The sequence below is a fragment of the Nycticebus coucang genome, chromosome 20 (genome assembly GCF_027406575.1).
Source record: "Nycticebus coucang isolate mNycCou1 chromosome 20, mNycCou1.pri, whole genome shotgun sequence".
Classification (NCBI taxonomy): domain Eukaryota; kingdom Metazoa; phylum Chordata; class Mammalia; order Primates; family Lorisidae; genus Nycticebus; species Nycticebus coucang.
In genome coordinates, this window is record NC_069799.1 from 9,313,489 (window position 1) to 9,331,160 (window position 17,672).

The 17,672-nt window shown below is 37.4% G+C and overlaps 1 protein-coding gene across 4 annotated transcripts in view; it reads right to left on the reverse strand.

Annotated features, from left to right (window-relative positions):
• Nucleotides 1–351: 351 nt before the first annotated feature.
• The window catches only part of ZMAT3 (zinc finger matrin-type 3), a 47,545-nt gene continuing 30,224 nt past the window's right edge, over nucleotides 352–17,672 (reverse strand). For 3 of the 4 annotated variants that reach the window (XM_053572888.1, XM_053572889.1, XM_053572887.1), the window contains exons 3-6: nucleotides 16,890–17,009; nucleotides 11,108–11,274; nucleotides 10,894–10,994; nucleotides 352–8,383 (exon numbers count right to left, since the gene is read on the reverse strand). In XM_053572888.1, the coding sequence (XP_053428863.1) occupies nucleotides 8,172–8,383; nucleotides 10,894–10,994; nucleotides 11,108–11,274; nucleotides 16,890–17,009 (600 nt within the window). In that variant the 3' untranslated portion in view covers nucleotides 352–8,171. The remainder of the gene's footprint in view (nucleotides 8,384–10,893; nucleotides 10,995–11,107; nucleotides 11,275–16,889; nucleotides 17,010–17,672) is intronic. The other variant, XM_053572890.1, reaches the window with a different exon arrangement.

Sequence of the window (17,672 nt, forward strand, 5' to 3'; positions counted from 1 at the left end):
ATTATTTTAAAGGTGAAGCACCCAAGAGATTAATGGGTCCGTGGTATTTGATGTGTGTACTGCCATGAGCAGTGGTTATGGTCCAGATTTCTGTGAATTCAAAGAGAAGATAAATATTAAAATATACCATTAAATTGAGAACTCTTTCCAGTCCCAGGCCAACTCCAGTAACAGGGAAGGGGCAGTGTGGGCAAATAGGTGGACTTTACAAGAACTGGCAGTATTCCGTCAGTTCAGGGGATCTGTGGCAGATTACGAATGGAAAACGCACAGCCATGGACAATCAGCACTGAGAAAACACCTCAGTGTGACAACCTACCTTCTCTTGATCTTCAACTCATAATCAAATGATTTTCAGACAAGACTCAGAAACTGTTTTATTAAATTGAACACAAAATGCTTGTTATATTAACATCAAGCCTTTATCAGAAATCAGTACATAAGTGTGGATACACAGCCAAAATGAGCCATCAACATAAGCAGTGTAAATTTTAAATAACTGTCAGATTTCTGTATTCCGTATGCTAAAGAAAATAAAACCAAAAAGCAATTTCAATTTCACAATTCACAGTTGTTTGGTTTTAATCCCACAACATGTTTGTCATTTCTGTAGTCCCAGAGCACAGACAGATTTCCAAAGTGGTGATTGGCATTTTGCCCCAATAGCATACACAGATCTTAAGCCCCTGGATGACATTAAGAGACAATTTTGGGAAACAACCCCAATCTCATATGGTTTTGGCTGGCATTTTTTAGCTCTAGCTTTTACCAAAGATACGGTTCTAGTGAAATAGCGAAAGCAGTTTTAAAAGTTTGCCATGCCATTAAATGAAGGATTCTAAAATCTCCCTTGGTTTTCCATGATTTTATTCTCAAATCTGAAACTATAGCTGCATTTAGATGCAAACTTGACAGTGAAAGCAAAATTAGTTTTGCTTCTGTATCCAAAGTACACATCCAAGAGAGGCAATTTGTTGTCCTAATAATAAATGGACTGCTTTACAGCAGGATCTGACACACTCCGGTAAGGCATCGCAAAGCAGACACGTAACACAAAACTAAATAACTAACATACCACGGGTGAACGCCAGTTAACATAGAGGCACACGAAATTCTTACAAAATGACACACTAACTGACAAAACCACAGAAAGGTACTCAGGTACCAAAAAAAGGCAAAACAATGCCCACCACTCCAAGAGAGTTTTGTTCCTGTAAATGCCAGATTTGCACAATAGATATGTGCTTTGTTCTAGGATAATATCGCTCATCCTGACACATGGAGTTACTTTCCTTAAAATATATACATCATGTCGAGAATACACATATAACCAGTGATATGGAATATTTATTTTCACTAGTGAGGGGGGTCACTCAACCACTCACATGGAAAGAGTTACAAATGGATTAAAAGGTCATTTAAATGAAAAAGAGATCTGATAAACTCTACATTAGTTAATACTCAACAGTGCGGTGAGATTTTTTTTTTAGCCATTGCGTTGGACTTAATTAGGAACTACGCCATGAGAGTACCTGTAAGTTCAAAGAACTATGAAATGTCTAAAAATAAAAATCTAAATAGTAAAAATACATATTTTCTTTTTAAGGTTCCAAAGGAATCCATTAGCTATTTTAGAAGCCATTAATCTTATCAAACAAGCACAAGAATATGAATCTGGAATATTTAAATTTCAATTTTGAATCAATTTTACCCATCGAATCTTCATGGCCTACAGCAAGTCACTTCGCTTCTTTAGTTTTCCACAAAAAGTGGGCATAACAATAAAGGCATATGTCAAGAAAGTTTTCTAAACATCACTAGAGTAAAGCTAAAGAGTGTTACCAAGGCTGGTAATTTCAACAACTCACTGTACAGTACAATCTGCTAATTATAGCTACAGGAAGCATGGTTAATTATAATTCTCAGGGAATTCAAATCAAACCTTTTAGATGCTTTCAACTTCCTAAACAACTAGTCTGTTCTCCCAGAGTTGCTGACAGCAGCTGGTCGCATATGGGTTGGACCCTTTACTCCCCTCTACCTTCTGGTTCAGCAGCTGGAAGCAGTGACAGGACACATGAAACCAGAAGAAAAGCAGCAATAGCCTGAAATGAGGTATAAGCCGGCTTCATAAACCCCAGTCAGTAATTTACAGTCTTGTGGAGAAGCTGCATAGTTTGGCAAAAATATATCATCGGAAGAGGGGGAAAGAAAAAAGTGATCACGAAACTTTAGAATTTATGACAAGCATTTTAAAAGACCAATTTTAGAATAAAGCTCAGTTTGAAAAGGAGTTGTTTTCCCTCCCTCTTAGCATAGCAGGAACTGGAAGACTAAAGAGCGCAGGAGGAAAAAAAGTATGTTAACTGGCAAGGTTATCAACTTCAGACACTGCTTTCAGAATGATTTTTAAACAAATATTAGACCCTAGTTAATGACACCTATGCTAAGTGTCGAGGGGAAGTGTATTGTCTGAACTTTACATTGAAATTAAAAACATTTTTTTTTTGAGACAGAGTATCACTTTGTTGCCCTGGGATTGAGTGCAGTGGCTTCACAGTGCACAGCAATCTCAAATACTTGGGCTCTTGATTCTCTTGCCTCGGGACTCCCAAGTAGCTGGGACTACAGGCACCTGCCACAAAGCCCGGCTATTTTTAGGTCTGGTTCTGGCTCAGGCTGGTCTCCCAACTCCTGAGCTCAGGCGATCTGCCTTGGCATCCCAGAGTGCTGGGATTACAGGTGTGAGCCACTGCACCCGGCCTGAAATTAGTTTTTTTTTTAAACCCAATGGACTTACAGATGACTAGGGGGATGAAGAGATGAATAGGTGTATGGTAATACAAACACAGTAAAAAGCTGATGATGGAATCTAGGAGTGGGTATATTGTAAAACGTTTTTCAATGCTGACATATGAAATTTTTCATTAAACATGCTGAGGAAAATATGAATAGTTCTAAAATAAAATTAATTTAGAAGTATGTTTCAAAGATTTGAAGCACTCAGGCAATTTCAAATTTTAAATTAATTGAACTAGGGAAAATTTTGCTTTAAAAGGCCTCAAACCTGATTGGTGAAGATGCCTCTTTTAATGTAGAAATGAACACAATAATTATTTTGCCAGTCTCTTCATACACTTTGTTTGCAAATATATAATTCTTTCCTCTATGGAAAAAAAAAAATTATTTGAAAAAGACCAGTGAAATAAAGAATTTTTCCAAACATCAGTGTCAAATTCTCCCAATCTACCATACTACCAATCACGCACAAAGTAGAAATGTAACAGATCACAGGGAAAATGACCTATGACTGATTGCCATCCTGGGACAATTGGAGTCATCTTCAGAGTGTATGAGTCCTGATCAATAATGAGGGCAGTTTTATCAAATTGAGACTGCATTAAGAAAGAAAGAAAAAAAAAAAGATGTAGAACAGAATTCACACAGAGCTCTGCTATTCCAAACTCCTGTCTTGTGGATTGTGATTAATGGCAACAATTCTGTCATCTCTTCTCTCTGTGAAATGCTAACACTTGCTAAAGGCACTCATATTCTGGGATTAACGGAGACGGGGTCACATGGGACCATAAGCCAGCATTTTTTTTGGTAGCTACCCAGAAAGGGAGTTTACAAATGTTCCTCCCATTCATAATGGGGGGAATAAGTCAAACAACTATCAGTAGAAATGTTTTAAGAGAAGCTATTTACACAACTATTTGTTCATTCAGTTAGACTGACAGCAATAGCTCACAACAATAGGGGTTTACCCACCAAAAAAGAACCAAAACAACACAACACTTTTTATTGTGTGTGAAACAATCATTTACCTGGCAAGAAAAAAACAGCTGATGAGGCAGAATTTTTTTAAATACCTGTTCAAAACCTGCCTACCCTGACAGTACATTTCTTAATTTATTTCTAGGGCACCACTATGCGCCTCCCCAAGTTCTTCCGAGTACTTTCAGCCTAAGTTCTGACACTGAGGAAACAAAACAGGGTTAGGTTCCCAAACCGCCAGGCCTCTCTGCCTCTCTGCAGAGGATACATGTGGAAGGGTGACAGGTCTCCTCTGACACAAACAAGACTCATTTTACACAGGTCACAGGGCAATCCTCAAACCTGCAGTCTCAGCCAACTCAGGAGTGAAGAAACCATAAATTCCACCACTTATCCCCAGAAACTATCTAAAGATGAAGATTTAACCAGATGTATACATACACATATATACACATATATTTCTCCTTTGATCCTTGTTCAAACTGCAGAAACAAGCAGGTGACCAAATGCAAGCACACAGTTCTGTAGAGCAGCTTTGTAAAATAAGGTGAAAGGTCTCATGCTTCTCCTTAGTTAACTTTTTAAGTCAGCGGGAGGTGAGGATGATCTCAGATAGCCAGGATTTTTCTTCCAATCTCAGGACTTCACAAAAACTAATTAGGAGAAACAGAAAGATTTGGAAGGAGAACTTTTTCAAAATGAATGGTCTAAAAAAAAAGTATTCCCTTTGCAGGATTCATAAGAGACAAGCAGACAAACACTGTAAACAACATGCACATATTTACAAGTTGCAGGATGTGATATACAGAGCCAAGACTGATAATGGATGCTCTGGTCAGCGTGGAGTCAAAAGGATTACAGGGCATACTCAGTTTTGTTAATGAACTTTGAAGGCATATGCAATCCAACCTTGGGTATTTTTTTGTTTGTTTGTTTGTTTTAGACAGCATCTCACTCTGTCACCCTGGTAGAGTGCCATGGCCTCATAGCTCACAGCAACCTCAAACTGTTGGGCTCAGCAATCCCCTTGCCTCAGCCTCCTGAGTAGCTGGGACTACAGGTGCCTGCCACAACACCCAGCTAGGTTTCCTATATTTAGTAGAAATGGGGTCTCATGCTTGCTCAGGCTTGTCTCAAAGTCCTGAGCTCTGATGATCCACCCACCTCAGACTCCCAGAGCGCTAGGATTATAGGTTTAGCCACTGTGCATGGCCACAATCCAGTCTTTTAATGGAAACAACTAAATGGAACAATTTAATGGAATTTTTTTTTTAACAACTTCTTGCCTTCAATTGCAATCAGTGTAACCTGGCTTATTGTACCCTTAATAAATCCCCAACAATAAAAATAAAAAAATAAAAAAAAAAAAACTTCTTGCCTTCAATCCCTAAGAAGAGTTTCTGCTATCTTCTAACACTGATTTTTTTAATGGCAGTTTACATCAGTGGTTCTCAGCCTTCCTAATGCTGCAATGTATTTCATTGTTACAGAGGGGTCGTGACCCACAGGTTGAGAACCACTGGTTTACACAAAGATAGTCACAGAAAAAAGAGGCTTGCGATGCTAATTCTTATGGATGTTTACTGAAATCTACTTATTTTTTTTTTAATAAAGGTTTTCCATTGTTTCAGCCTCTGTCCATCCTTGAATATAGCTGATAAGACACTGACATGATTCCTGGGAGCACAGGTTGCAAATCCTAAAGCATGTAACAACAGAGCAGGACGGACTTCACACAGCAAAACCTATGGAGGTCACAGTAACAACACAGCAGGACAGATTTCACACAGCAAAACCGATGGAGATGGATCACACACCACTGACTCAGAAGCAACAAGGTCTGCTTAGACAGGGAAAACACACTGAGCACACGCAATATATGAAAAGGGAAACTACCATGTAGAGATATATCTGTACAGGCATTTGCTGCCTGACGACCTTGGTCACCCTTTGTTCCACTCATGGAGCACAGGAGAACTGTAAGGTAACAAGTCTAACAAACAACCTACTGTAATAGAAATCTCAGGGTTTTTCAGATGTGCATGTAACCTCTATAAATGATCATGGATGTGCTTTAACAACTTCCTGGAGTTTGGAAATTAAGGAGAAAACTGACTTATTGTAGGCAATATGGTACTAAAGTGTCATATAAAACAAACACATAGCTCTTTTTTAGTGCAAAGAAATACAGCAAGTAAGAAACAACGCTATAAATCTAACCTCCTTCTTTAAAAGAAAACACACTTACGCATTCCTAACATCTGTTAAGGGCACTGAGACGCTGGAAACCTGAATACATAAAGCCTGAAAAACATCAAGCCCTTAAGTCCACTGCTTTTTGTGTAAATAATGAAACTGATAAGTGGTGGGAGCTGGGAGCCGCGAACCCTTCTTCTAATTTTACTTCCAAAGGAAAACTAAAAATGGATGAATGTCACTTTTACAAAATGTAAATTCATGTCTTCTACTCCTATTTGAAGTAAAGGTTTAATGAAATCTTCTCTATGGTATCATGTGTGTGGGAAGCACACACATCTGCAGAGAAAGAAAATGAGATTTTTAAATAATCACAGACCAAGTGGCCAGCACTATAGTTTAAAATAGACCAAAAAAACTATTCTTAGCAGCAAAATAAGTAACCTACTGGCCAATAAGGAAAGGCTTAACTTGCCTAATCCACCATACTTTATAGATTACTACAAAAAGAGCTGTTATACTAAAAGTCATAGGTCTAGAATCGCAAAAGATTATTTCATTTTTCTATCTCTGCGAGAAAAAAAAAATGACCAAATAATTCTACTGTATAAAAAAAAAAAAAAAGAAAGAAACTGCTTCAACAGAAGACAGTAATTTGATACTTCACAAGAGGTTAATCACAAAACTGATTTTTAAAGATGGGTCTATGTTGTTTAAAAATTGTTCCAAAATATTACAGAAAAGGAATGATGATTACAGTTTGCCTTCCCACCCTCCCCAATATATTTGCCCATAGAAATCTCAAGAAAAAACAGGAGTTCTATCTTTAGTTAGCAATGTAAGCAATCACATCTGAATTGAACATAGTGCAAAGATACTGTTTAATATAAACTTCCTGGTGAGCGTGGCCTATCTAAGAAGTGTGGATGAGCACCAGTCTTATCCTTTGTAAACTAAACTACTGTAAATAGATCAAATGCAGTTCAAGTTCACAGAGTATTCCATTAGTTAATCTAGGCACACACTAGCTTATTTAAAAACAAAAAACAAACAAAAAAACTCCCAATACTACTGTAATTACCAGACACTAAAGTAATCTATATTTTTAGTAACCTCAAAAAAGCCAAATGACAAAAATAAAACCATAGTTCATGTGTTTTATCTATTGGAAATGATAAGACTGATACTTGATTTGCTTTTTTAAAAATTCTTCTCTACGTATAAAATAGCAGGTAGTGATATTTTTTCAGGACTGCCAACAAACGGGCAGGCCAGAGAAGAATTTAAGTAAAGCGTAAGAATCAGATTATCTAAAAAGTCTGACAAAATAAAATATCAGGCAATCTACAACAGAGACCATCACACATGACGTTCTGATCAATGAAGAAGTTACTCTAAATGGAAAAATCACACACATCTTTTTGTTTCCTAAAATAAACTGAAAAACATATGTTTTTAAATTCATATCCATCTTAAACTCATTGAATATTCGTATGTGAGGCTTGGAAACCCACAGCACAGCTGGGACATGAAAATGAGCTTGTTACACAAGCTGGTTCAACTAGGAAAAAAAAGAGGAGGGAAAAAGGTGGCCATCAGACGTGTGAAATCCATAGCTGGAAATGGTGTTTAGCTGTCTGAAGGACAGAAGCATAGTGGAAGTATCTTGAGTTCAAGAAAAACCTACATTCCAATGATGCGGGGATACCATACAGCAAAAAACTATCCTGGGAAAGGTCCTACCACAGTTTATAACAGTGAGTCTGACTCACGAGGCATAGAGGTGGTGGTTCCAATGCAGCCTAGGGAAACTGAAACCTCTGCTCACCTAGCTTCACTGTGATCAGAAGAACTCAACACAATTATTTATTTAATAGTACATAGAACCAAAATTGTAAAAGAAGATGTCATAGTTCTAAATGGCCAGGCTGCAAGCTGACCAGAAGTTGGGCCAGATAAAAAGTTATTTCTGATGGCGTAAGTAAGTCACATGCTGTAAGTAGCTCGACACAATTAACCTGAAAAGCACTATAGCACTATGACCTAAGAAGCTGGTTCTCCACCCCCCGCCCCGTTTTGACATCTCATGGTACCAGTGCAGGTCACACATATTAACAGTAAGCAGAGGAATGTACTCATATCAAAAGGACCACAGAGCTGCGTGAGTGGACAGCCGCGTTATCTGCGTGAGACAATCACTATACATAGCCCAGAGTCTCCATCTCACTCCTGTACCGCTGCTCAGACACCTTGCTCTTATGCTGCTTGCTCTCTAAATGCTGCCGGAATTCCATCTCTTCACCAGCCCCAACATTACACATGGAGCAGTAAAACTGGCCACTTGGAGTGACGCACATGGCTAGATCACGCGGAATCCTCTGCCGAGAGCGGGGATTGAAGTAAGGACCTGCTAAAGCAAGAGATGAAATACATTCAAAATATTCACTAAGTGAAATTACAGTTATAAAATTCAAATTATAAAATTCATAGATTCTAAGCTTTAAAGGAATGTGAAGTTGATGGATTTTTAAAAATTATAATTTTATACAAGTTTGATCTGAAAAGATAAAATGACTTAATCCAAATATTGTCAGAAAATCTGCTGTAGAACCAAATCTAAACTCCAAATGGCTCTGTCTCTAAAAAAGGGAATACAATTTTTAAAATATTTTAATTTCCAAGCATTATATCAGAAGTCTTATAATTATGCTAATCCTTTATTCCAAAAATTCTACTTCTAAGAATTATCTTAAGAAAACACTAAGAATTTGTACATGCAGATTTACCAGCAAGGACATTTATTTCAGTAATGTCTATAAAAACAAAAATTTAGGGGGAAGGGAGATCCAAAAATAGGATTTGAAAAATTATGGTAATGAATGCAATGGAAAATTATGTAGTCACTAAATATAATGCCATAGAAAAGTCTTATAATATGCCAGTAAGTAAACCAAGAATATCATAAAATCAGATACCATTTCTACATATATATTTTTTTCTTTTAGGGACAGGGTCTTGCTATGTCACCCATACTGGAATGCGGTGGTGTGATCATAGCTCACTGAAGCTTCAATCTCCTGAGCTCAAATGATCCTCCCGCCTTAACCTCCTTGTACCTGGAACTACAAGTGCACATCAACATACCTAATTTTTTTTTTTAATTTTTATAAAGACAGGGTCTCATTGTTGCCTGGTTAGTCTGAATTAAAGTGCTGGGATTACAGGTGTGAGCCACTGTGCCCAGCCCCATTTCTATTTTAAAGAAGTAATATATATATATATAGAGAGAGAGAGAGAGAGAGATTGGAATGACATCCACAAAATGTTAGTGACATTACTGATAATTTTACTTTCTTATTTTTCCATTACTGACTTCTTAAAGTAGATGATTAGTTCATTAATTTTCTGCTTTTCTTTCTGCTATAATATTTAATGCTTTTCTCAAAATACTGCTTTTAATGAAGCCTGAAATTTTTGATATATTTTTATTACTGCTTGTTTCTAAGAATTTTTAATTTCCAGTATAACTTCTTCTTTGAACCATGAGTCATTCCCAAGTGTTTCAAAATCACTAAATAAATGAAAATTTCGTTTACTTTTATATTTTTGTTTGTCTGTCTTGTTAAACTCCGCCAAGTCTCAGCAGTGTTTTTATACTTTTGTTATTGACACATCATGTAAATGTACTCTTTAGACAACATAATCTGTATTACCTTCACCCTAAAATTTACTTTATCTCATACTAATCTAGTTATCCAGGTTTCTTTCATTTCAGCTGGATTCCTTTTATCCAATCTAACAACAATAAATGTCAATTTATATTTATTATAATTACTAGTAAATGTTTAGACTTATCATATTACATCATGCTTTCTATACATCCCTGTTTTACTGAGTTTCTGTTCCTTTTCAATTAAAGTTGTACCATGTATAATCAAGTTCATTTTTTGTTTATTTTACTGTTCATATAAATGATCTCTGCTGGCATGTGTCTGTATCACAGGCTCAGGTACAGGGGAGGATGTGGGACTGCTTGGTCCTACTCTACTTCTGAAGATAATCAGAACATGCAGAAAGCATTCCTATAAATGCATGGTTGTGAACTGAATGTGCATATAGAATCTTCAAGGTAGCATTTTCAGAACACACATATAGGTCCCAGTCCAAATTTACTGTTTGAAACTCTCTCGAGTCATGGTTCAGGCATTTTGTAAAAATTCCCCTGGTAGAACTTGGTGCAGTGGTTCATGCCTGTAATCTAGCACTCAGGGAGGCCGAGGCAGGAGAAACACTTGAGGTCCAAGTTTGAGACCAGCCTGAACAAGAATGAAACCCTGTCTCTACTAAAAATAGAAAAATTAGCCTTGTATGTGGCAGGAGCCTATAATGCCAACTACTACAGAGGAATGCTTGAGCCCAAGAGTTTGAGGTTGCTGTGAGCTATGATGCCATAGCACTCTACCGGAGTGACAGAGTGAAACTCTGTCTCAAAAAACACCCCCAAAACAAAAAGCTTCCTAAGTAATTATGGTTCACTACACCAGTTAAAAGCCACTGCTATAATCTTTTTTATTTTCCCCTAAAATGGGAATTACACATGGTACATCTTTGAACCAAATAGCCCATTTTTATCATGTATTTTACATTTCTTAGCTGGAAAATACCAGAACAAACATAAAGGGCCTGTATAAGACCCTAAAACATAAGACTATGATTTAAAACTAAAATAAATAATATACCAAGTAGAAAGCAAATAAATAAAGACCTGAAATAAACACCAGCCTGCATAGCCACTAGACCAATTCAGCATAACAATGACTAACCCCAAATTCTCATCGCTATCTATTACCACGTAAGGAAATAAATTAAAGGAGAACATTTGCAGAATGTAGCCAAGGCATGTGGAAATACATAGAATACCTGAATTATTCTGCACTGTATACATATTTCTCCTACTAGGCATCATCTTAAATTCATTCCCGTCCTTCCGGGCCCGCCGGTGGCCCACCTCTGAGGAATCCCTGGAGGATAGAAAATTAAAAAGAGTGAGATTTCTAAAGAATCCCTTTCAACTTTTTCTTTAAAGAAGAGTTTCATATAACACCTTGGCCTCAGAGAAAATGGCAATACCTACGAGAATGAGTTACTCTGAGCTTCTGCCAGCCGCAGCCTCTTGGCATGATTCTTCCCTTGATAGTGTGCCTGCGCCACAGCCGGGGAACTGAAAGAGGCGTCACAGAGCTTACAGTAATCATTCTCTGTGGCCAGGATTACTCGGCCTCCTGGCTTAATGGAGCCCACCTGACGTCAAAGACACGAGAAGAAACAAAGTCAAAAAAATACAGAGCTTATTCCCTCCCCCTCCTCAAAGGTACTTTGAAAAACAAGGGATGTGGCAGGGCATGACCATAAACACTCAGCTTCACAAAGAAACAGATTCAATCCAGAAAAAATGGCTGGGAGATAGTTAATCATGGTTCTGTATTATAATCATCTACGTACTATGTTAATGAATGGCTCATTACTATATCCATTGAAGAAATTTCTAACATGAGTTTAAAGCCCCCCAAATCGAAGATTTAAGGCAATCAACAATGGGTAAATAATAAATAGGTATGGCTTAAAATCACATTACCAGAAAGCATAAAGTCTGCTCAGAATCCATCAAGAAGCATTCACTGAGTGGCGCCTGTGGCTCAAGAAGTAGGGCGCCAGTCCCATATGCTGGAGGTGGTGGGTTCAAACCCAGCTCCGGCCAAAAACCACAAAAAAAGAAAAAAAAAAAAAAAAGCATTCACTGAAATCTATTTATTGGGCTTGCTGCCTCATCCAGAAGCGATACACAGAAGAAATGCCATAGTTAGCTGCCTCCCGACACTGACCACCTCCTTAATTTTCTTTTTTTTTTTTTTTTAATAGAGACAAGAGTGTCACTTTATTGCCCTCAGTAGAGTGATGTGGTGTCACAGCTCACAGCAACCTCCAACTCCTGGCTTAGGCACTTCTCTTGCCTCAGTCTCCCAAGTAGCTGGGACTACAGGCACCCGCCACAACGCCCCGCTATTTTTTGTTGAAAATAGGGCTCGAATCTGCCACCCTGGGTATATGAGGCCGGCATCTTACCCACTGAGCCACAGGCGCCACCCTGACCTTAATTTTCATAGACCAGACAGTATCAGCACAGGAAGCCTCATTCCTTGTGTTGACCTCCTCCATATGTTGACCAGTTTGTTACAGTCCCTTGGGTGCTCAACTTACAGAGGTTCTACTGTTAAGTCACATATTTAAAAAGAGCCCCTGTCCTCAAAAAGGCTACAAACTAGCTACAGGTAAAATATAATCAGGGAAAAACAAGGAACAGATTCAGATGACTGTATTCAGGTTGGTAAACTACGTGTTAAGGGAAAACTAACACAGTGCCTGGAAGATAGTAGGTACTCAATAAATATTGCTGGGTCAACAAAAAATGACAATAAATTTTGGCTAGAAGAGAATAATACATGATAAAGATTCTGAAAACCATTTACATCGTGAACAGTTAAAGAAAAAGAAACTTTCATTTGGAAGGGAAGATTTTCTAGAGACAGTATAGCTGTCTTCAAAAATCATGAAGAGCTATGCTATGAAGAAAGGTCCAGGGGTGTCCAATCCACAGCTTGAGGGACACATGTGGCCCAACACAAAATTGTAAACCTACTTTTTGTAAACATAACTAATTGTAAACCTTAGGAGATTTTTGGGCAGAAATCGATTACCTGGTTCTTGAGCATGAACTTTATAGACAACAATGTCATGTTGCAATTTCACGAAACGTAAACTCTTGCTACTTGCAGCTTCAGTTTTTCAGTGGTGTGCGGCTTCCAATGTGTCACCTTCCACGTGCACATGGTCTAATTGACACCATCAGACACTACATGTGCTCTCAGTGACTTGATGAGGCAGCAATTATCAATAATATCTCAAACTAACATTGCAACGTTAGGTGTTTAATGTTCTGTAGAAGTCGGGTGAGAGTTCCTATCTGCTTATTAAGGTGCGTCACACCTCAGCAGCACCTCACACACCCTCTGCAGCATGTTACAGTCAGCTTCCTCCTGCCCCTACATCGGCAGTCGAGACGTGGAAGGGCCCAAACCCTGCCTTCTATTTTCCTGTTAATTAATTCTCATAGTAAACATAAATATAATCTCTTATCTATTATTATTTTTTAACCCAGAATGGCTTCTACAATGTCTCAAAAGAAAACAGAACCCCAAAAAGAAAAACTACGGTAAAGGAATATTATTCAATGAAAAATAGGCAGATGACTACTGTTTTGCCAAGGCAGATAGTAAGGTACTCACTCTACTTAATTTGTAGGGAATCTGGGCAAGTTTTCAAAGACTGTAATTTGAAAAGGCATTATATGCAAAAACATGCTGCCAAATTCAATGCATATAAAGGATTGTATCATAAGGACAAAACAGAAGAACTGGAAAAAAGTCTTCCTTCTCAACAAAATATTTTTTAAAAAGTTACAACTCAGATTAGGCATCATAGCTCAAGCCTGTAATCCTAGCACTCTGGAAGGCTGAGATGGGTGAACTGCTTGAGCTCAGGAGTTCAAGATCAGCCTGAGAAAGAGCACAACCCCATCTCTACTTTAAAAAAAAAAAAAAAAGTTACAACTCAGATGGATTCCATTGTAAAAGCCAGTTATGTGGTTGCATGCTTCACAGCAAAAAACCCAAAACCATTTACTGATGGTTAGTTTATTAAGCAATGTATGGAAAGCACGGCAGATAAAATTTGCTCTGAAAAAAGGAGGATTATTTCTAAAATCAGTTTGTCTCACCAGATGATAGCCAGGAAAACTGAAGAAACTGGAAAATCTCTTAAAAGAAGTTTGGAGAGTAAAGCTGCTAATTTTGAATGTTATGCTTTGGAGATGGATGGCAGCACTAAGGCTACAAATACAGCTCAACGAGCCATTTGTATTAGAGGTATTGGTGACAAATATAGTGTCACCAAAGAAATGGCTTCTTTAGTGTCATTAAAAGACACAACCAAGTCATAAGACTTATACAAAGCAGTAAAAAATATGTTAAAGCAGTTTTCTTTGTCCAATGTCAACATATCTGGTATGCTGACTGATGGTGCCCCCATGACAGTAGGTAAAAGAAGGGGACTTGGGAAATTAAAGGAAGATGGATGCAATTGTTGCCCCAAAACTCATATTTGATGAAGTATCACTGCATAGTACATCAAGAAAATTTATATGCAAAAGCTTTAAAAATGGATAATGTCATGAAATTGTCATCAAGACTGAATTTCATAGTGGCCGAGGGATCGAATTATTGCCAATTCTAAGAATTCCTTTAAAGTACAGATGTTACGGTGATATCATTTACTTTTCAGAAGTAAGATGGCTCAGTCAAGGCCAAATGTTGAAAATATTTTATGATCTGCAACATGTTAAGTCATTTATGGCATCAATACCCAAATTTGTGCCAGAACTTGACAATAATAACTGACTTACAGATTTTAGCATTTTTAGTGGATTTAACTGCTCATTTAAATGAGTAAACATGTGTTTTCAAGGTGAAAACCAATTTATCAATACAATGTTTAAAACCATAACAGTGTTCCAAATGAAACAAATCATGGCAAACTCAAATTAAGACAAACAATTTTATGCATTTCTACACATTGGCTAAACACAGTCCTGTGAGTAGCGAAAAATATGGAGTCATGCTTTTTGATTTGATATAAGAACTTGAGATTTTAAGATTTCCAGGAAAATAATTAATATTTTAGTGCATTTGTGACTCCATTTTCAGTTGACATAAATACACTACCTGCCAATTTTCAAATGGAATGCACCGATCTGCAACCTGACATTCAGCTTAAAGAAAAATTTGATCATCTCTCTTTACTAGACTTTTATAGGTTCCATCTTCCAAGAGACAATTATCCCTCACTGAAGAATCATGCCTTATTCATGTCATCACCTTTTGGCAGCACCTACATTTGCAAGCTATTATTTTCAAGAATGAAGCCCATTAAGAGTAAAATTAGAACCAAAATATCTGAACACCTTGAGACCTCATTGAGAACTGCAGCTACTTCCATCGAACCAGATATTGACGCATTAGTTTGTCAACTGCACTATCAAATATGCCACTAGTTTTGTGTTGTCCACTTTTCTTTTACTTTTAAAATAAAAAATATCAAAAAAAGACATTTTATTAGGTAGATATGTACATTTTCTACGTTAGTGATAGGCTGCTGCACAATTAGGATTATTATAGGAGGACTTTTTTGCTTATCTGTGGTGACAGAAATTATGAATAGACCTTTTTTTGTTCATCAGCTTTCATTAGTGTTTGTGTATTTAATGTGTGGCCCATTCTTCTTCCAATGGGGCTCACAGAAGCCAAAGGTTGGACACCACTGGCTTAGGCTGTCTGCCCAGGAAAGTGGAGCCAGCTCACAACAATCCTGAATGGGGGCAGGCATTCAATTCCGGAGCAGCCTTCAGGAACCAGTAACATGAAAACTGTTTACAGCTTAAAGATCTCTTGGGTATTTTCCTGTTCTCTGATTCCATTCTTAATATACCTCATTGTCTTCATAAATCCATGAGATGGAAGAACGGTTAAAGGCTAACCAACCCTCAGAAAAGCAACATCATACCATGATGGTTAGAAACAAATGTCTAAAATGAAACAAAATTCTTGCTCCACCACTTTGCAAAACATCTAACATTGTGTTAAGTTACTTAGCTTATCTGAGCTTCTAATGAACTTCCAGTGAGGCAAATGATACTGGCTCACTGTCTAAGTTGTTACAAGCATTAAATCAAGCCAGGGCCCCAGAGTAGAATAAAGCAAGTGAGATACTCTCCTTACACACAAGATTTAATATAATCAAGATAATATTTTAATATACAATTTTTAAAAATCAGATCCCATGCAAATAAATCGATAAACAAAATACCAAAACTTTAAATACTTCACCAGTATCAGCACCGTGCCCAGCCACATCACAGCCTGAGGCAACAGGGAAGTCAAAGTTAACTCTTATATCCTGTCTTTACGCATTACATGCTTTCTTCGCCACTGATTTTTTTTTTACATTAATTTTAAACTTTTAAAACATCACATTAAGTATTTATCTAGATTACTGAGTTTTTTGGCTCACCCTTAAATCTTGTGCCCATCTAGCATACCCCTTACCTCACCCTATTTCCAGCCCTGAATGAAACGATGTGTGTAAAGTGCTCACCGCTGTGCCTAGCATATCAAGTACTCAATTATAGTTATTATTTTTTATGAGCATTGTATTTTTTTATGGACAAATAACATTTCAAAGATAGATTAAAGAGTAAATCCATATTTCAGAGGCTACTAAGATACAGGAATATCTCCCTAAATCAACTTGCTCTATCTTCCAAAGACCAAAAAGAAATTTGGCTCTCAAGGATGTCTCATAATAGCAAAGTCCAAAAAATGTTTACACAGGCTGCCAACATAGAGGTAAGTAAAGGGCAACCTCTAGAAACTAATCTTACAAATGAAAGACAAAAAACTAAAGAAAATGGATTAAATGTGAAAAAGAAAGAAATGTTTAAAAATTTCTCTTTTCACTCACAGTCATTTTAAACCTAAGTTCTGAGAAATGCAGAGAGAAAGACTCATGTAACAGTATTTGCTTCATCACTTCATGCACCACAAACACAGCCAATGAAAAAATCTCAAGACTTACAGATTTGGGCACTATATAGTTCAAGGGCTTACAAGTACCAAGTAGCATCATTTTTAGGATTATTTGCCCAACTTTACCCTAATGGACACATGGACAACAAATTTCATTCACAACATTTTGTGCACACGAAAGCTCCTCCCCCAAAGCTGCTTTATCCAGATGCATCTCACCTGTGGAGGGACTGGAAGGACCGGAGTGGCTGCAGGCTCCACCGCATGGCTCATTCTGGCAGGAGGGGGACAGCTATTTGCTGCATAGTAATTTCGGAGTTTCTTACCATGGTTTTTACCCTCAAAGGAAAAATAAAGTGAGTACAGTAGATGCCCCCCTAATCCCCATCTGCAGCTTTGCTTTCACAGGTTCAGTGGTCTACGGTGGTCCAAAAATATTAAGATATTGGAGAGAAAGCAAGAAGCCACATTCTTCACCCTTTCATCATAGTATATTCTTATAACTGTTCTACTTTATTATCAGTTCTGGTTATTTATCTCTTACTGTGCCTCGTTTATAAATTAAACTTTATCTTAGGTAAGTATGTGTAGGAAAAAACCTAGTACACATATAAGAAGGGCTCAGTAATACCACAGTTTCAAGCATCCTCTGCAGCCATTGGTATCTCCTATGGGTAAGGGAAGACTGTTGTCACCATGAGGAGAAAGTGTCAGATTGAGTTAACACATTTACTTAAAACAAGAAAAAAACATAAGCCATAGTAACTACATTTTATCCTTTATACACAACACCAGGGCAGAAGCCACTAGCTAGATTTGACTACTTTATCTTGATGTAAAAGAGTCTACTTTTGGGCATAACAAAATGATTAAATTTATCTGGGAGAGATAAGAGAACAAAGCTAACAGAAATCAATTTCCTATATGTTTCTGAAAAAGTACCACATTTCCAGTGATCTATGTCCTCACTCAATTTGTTGCCATTTTAATGCCAATATTTAA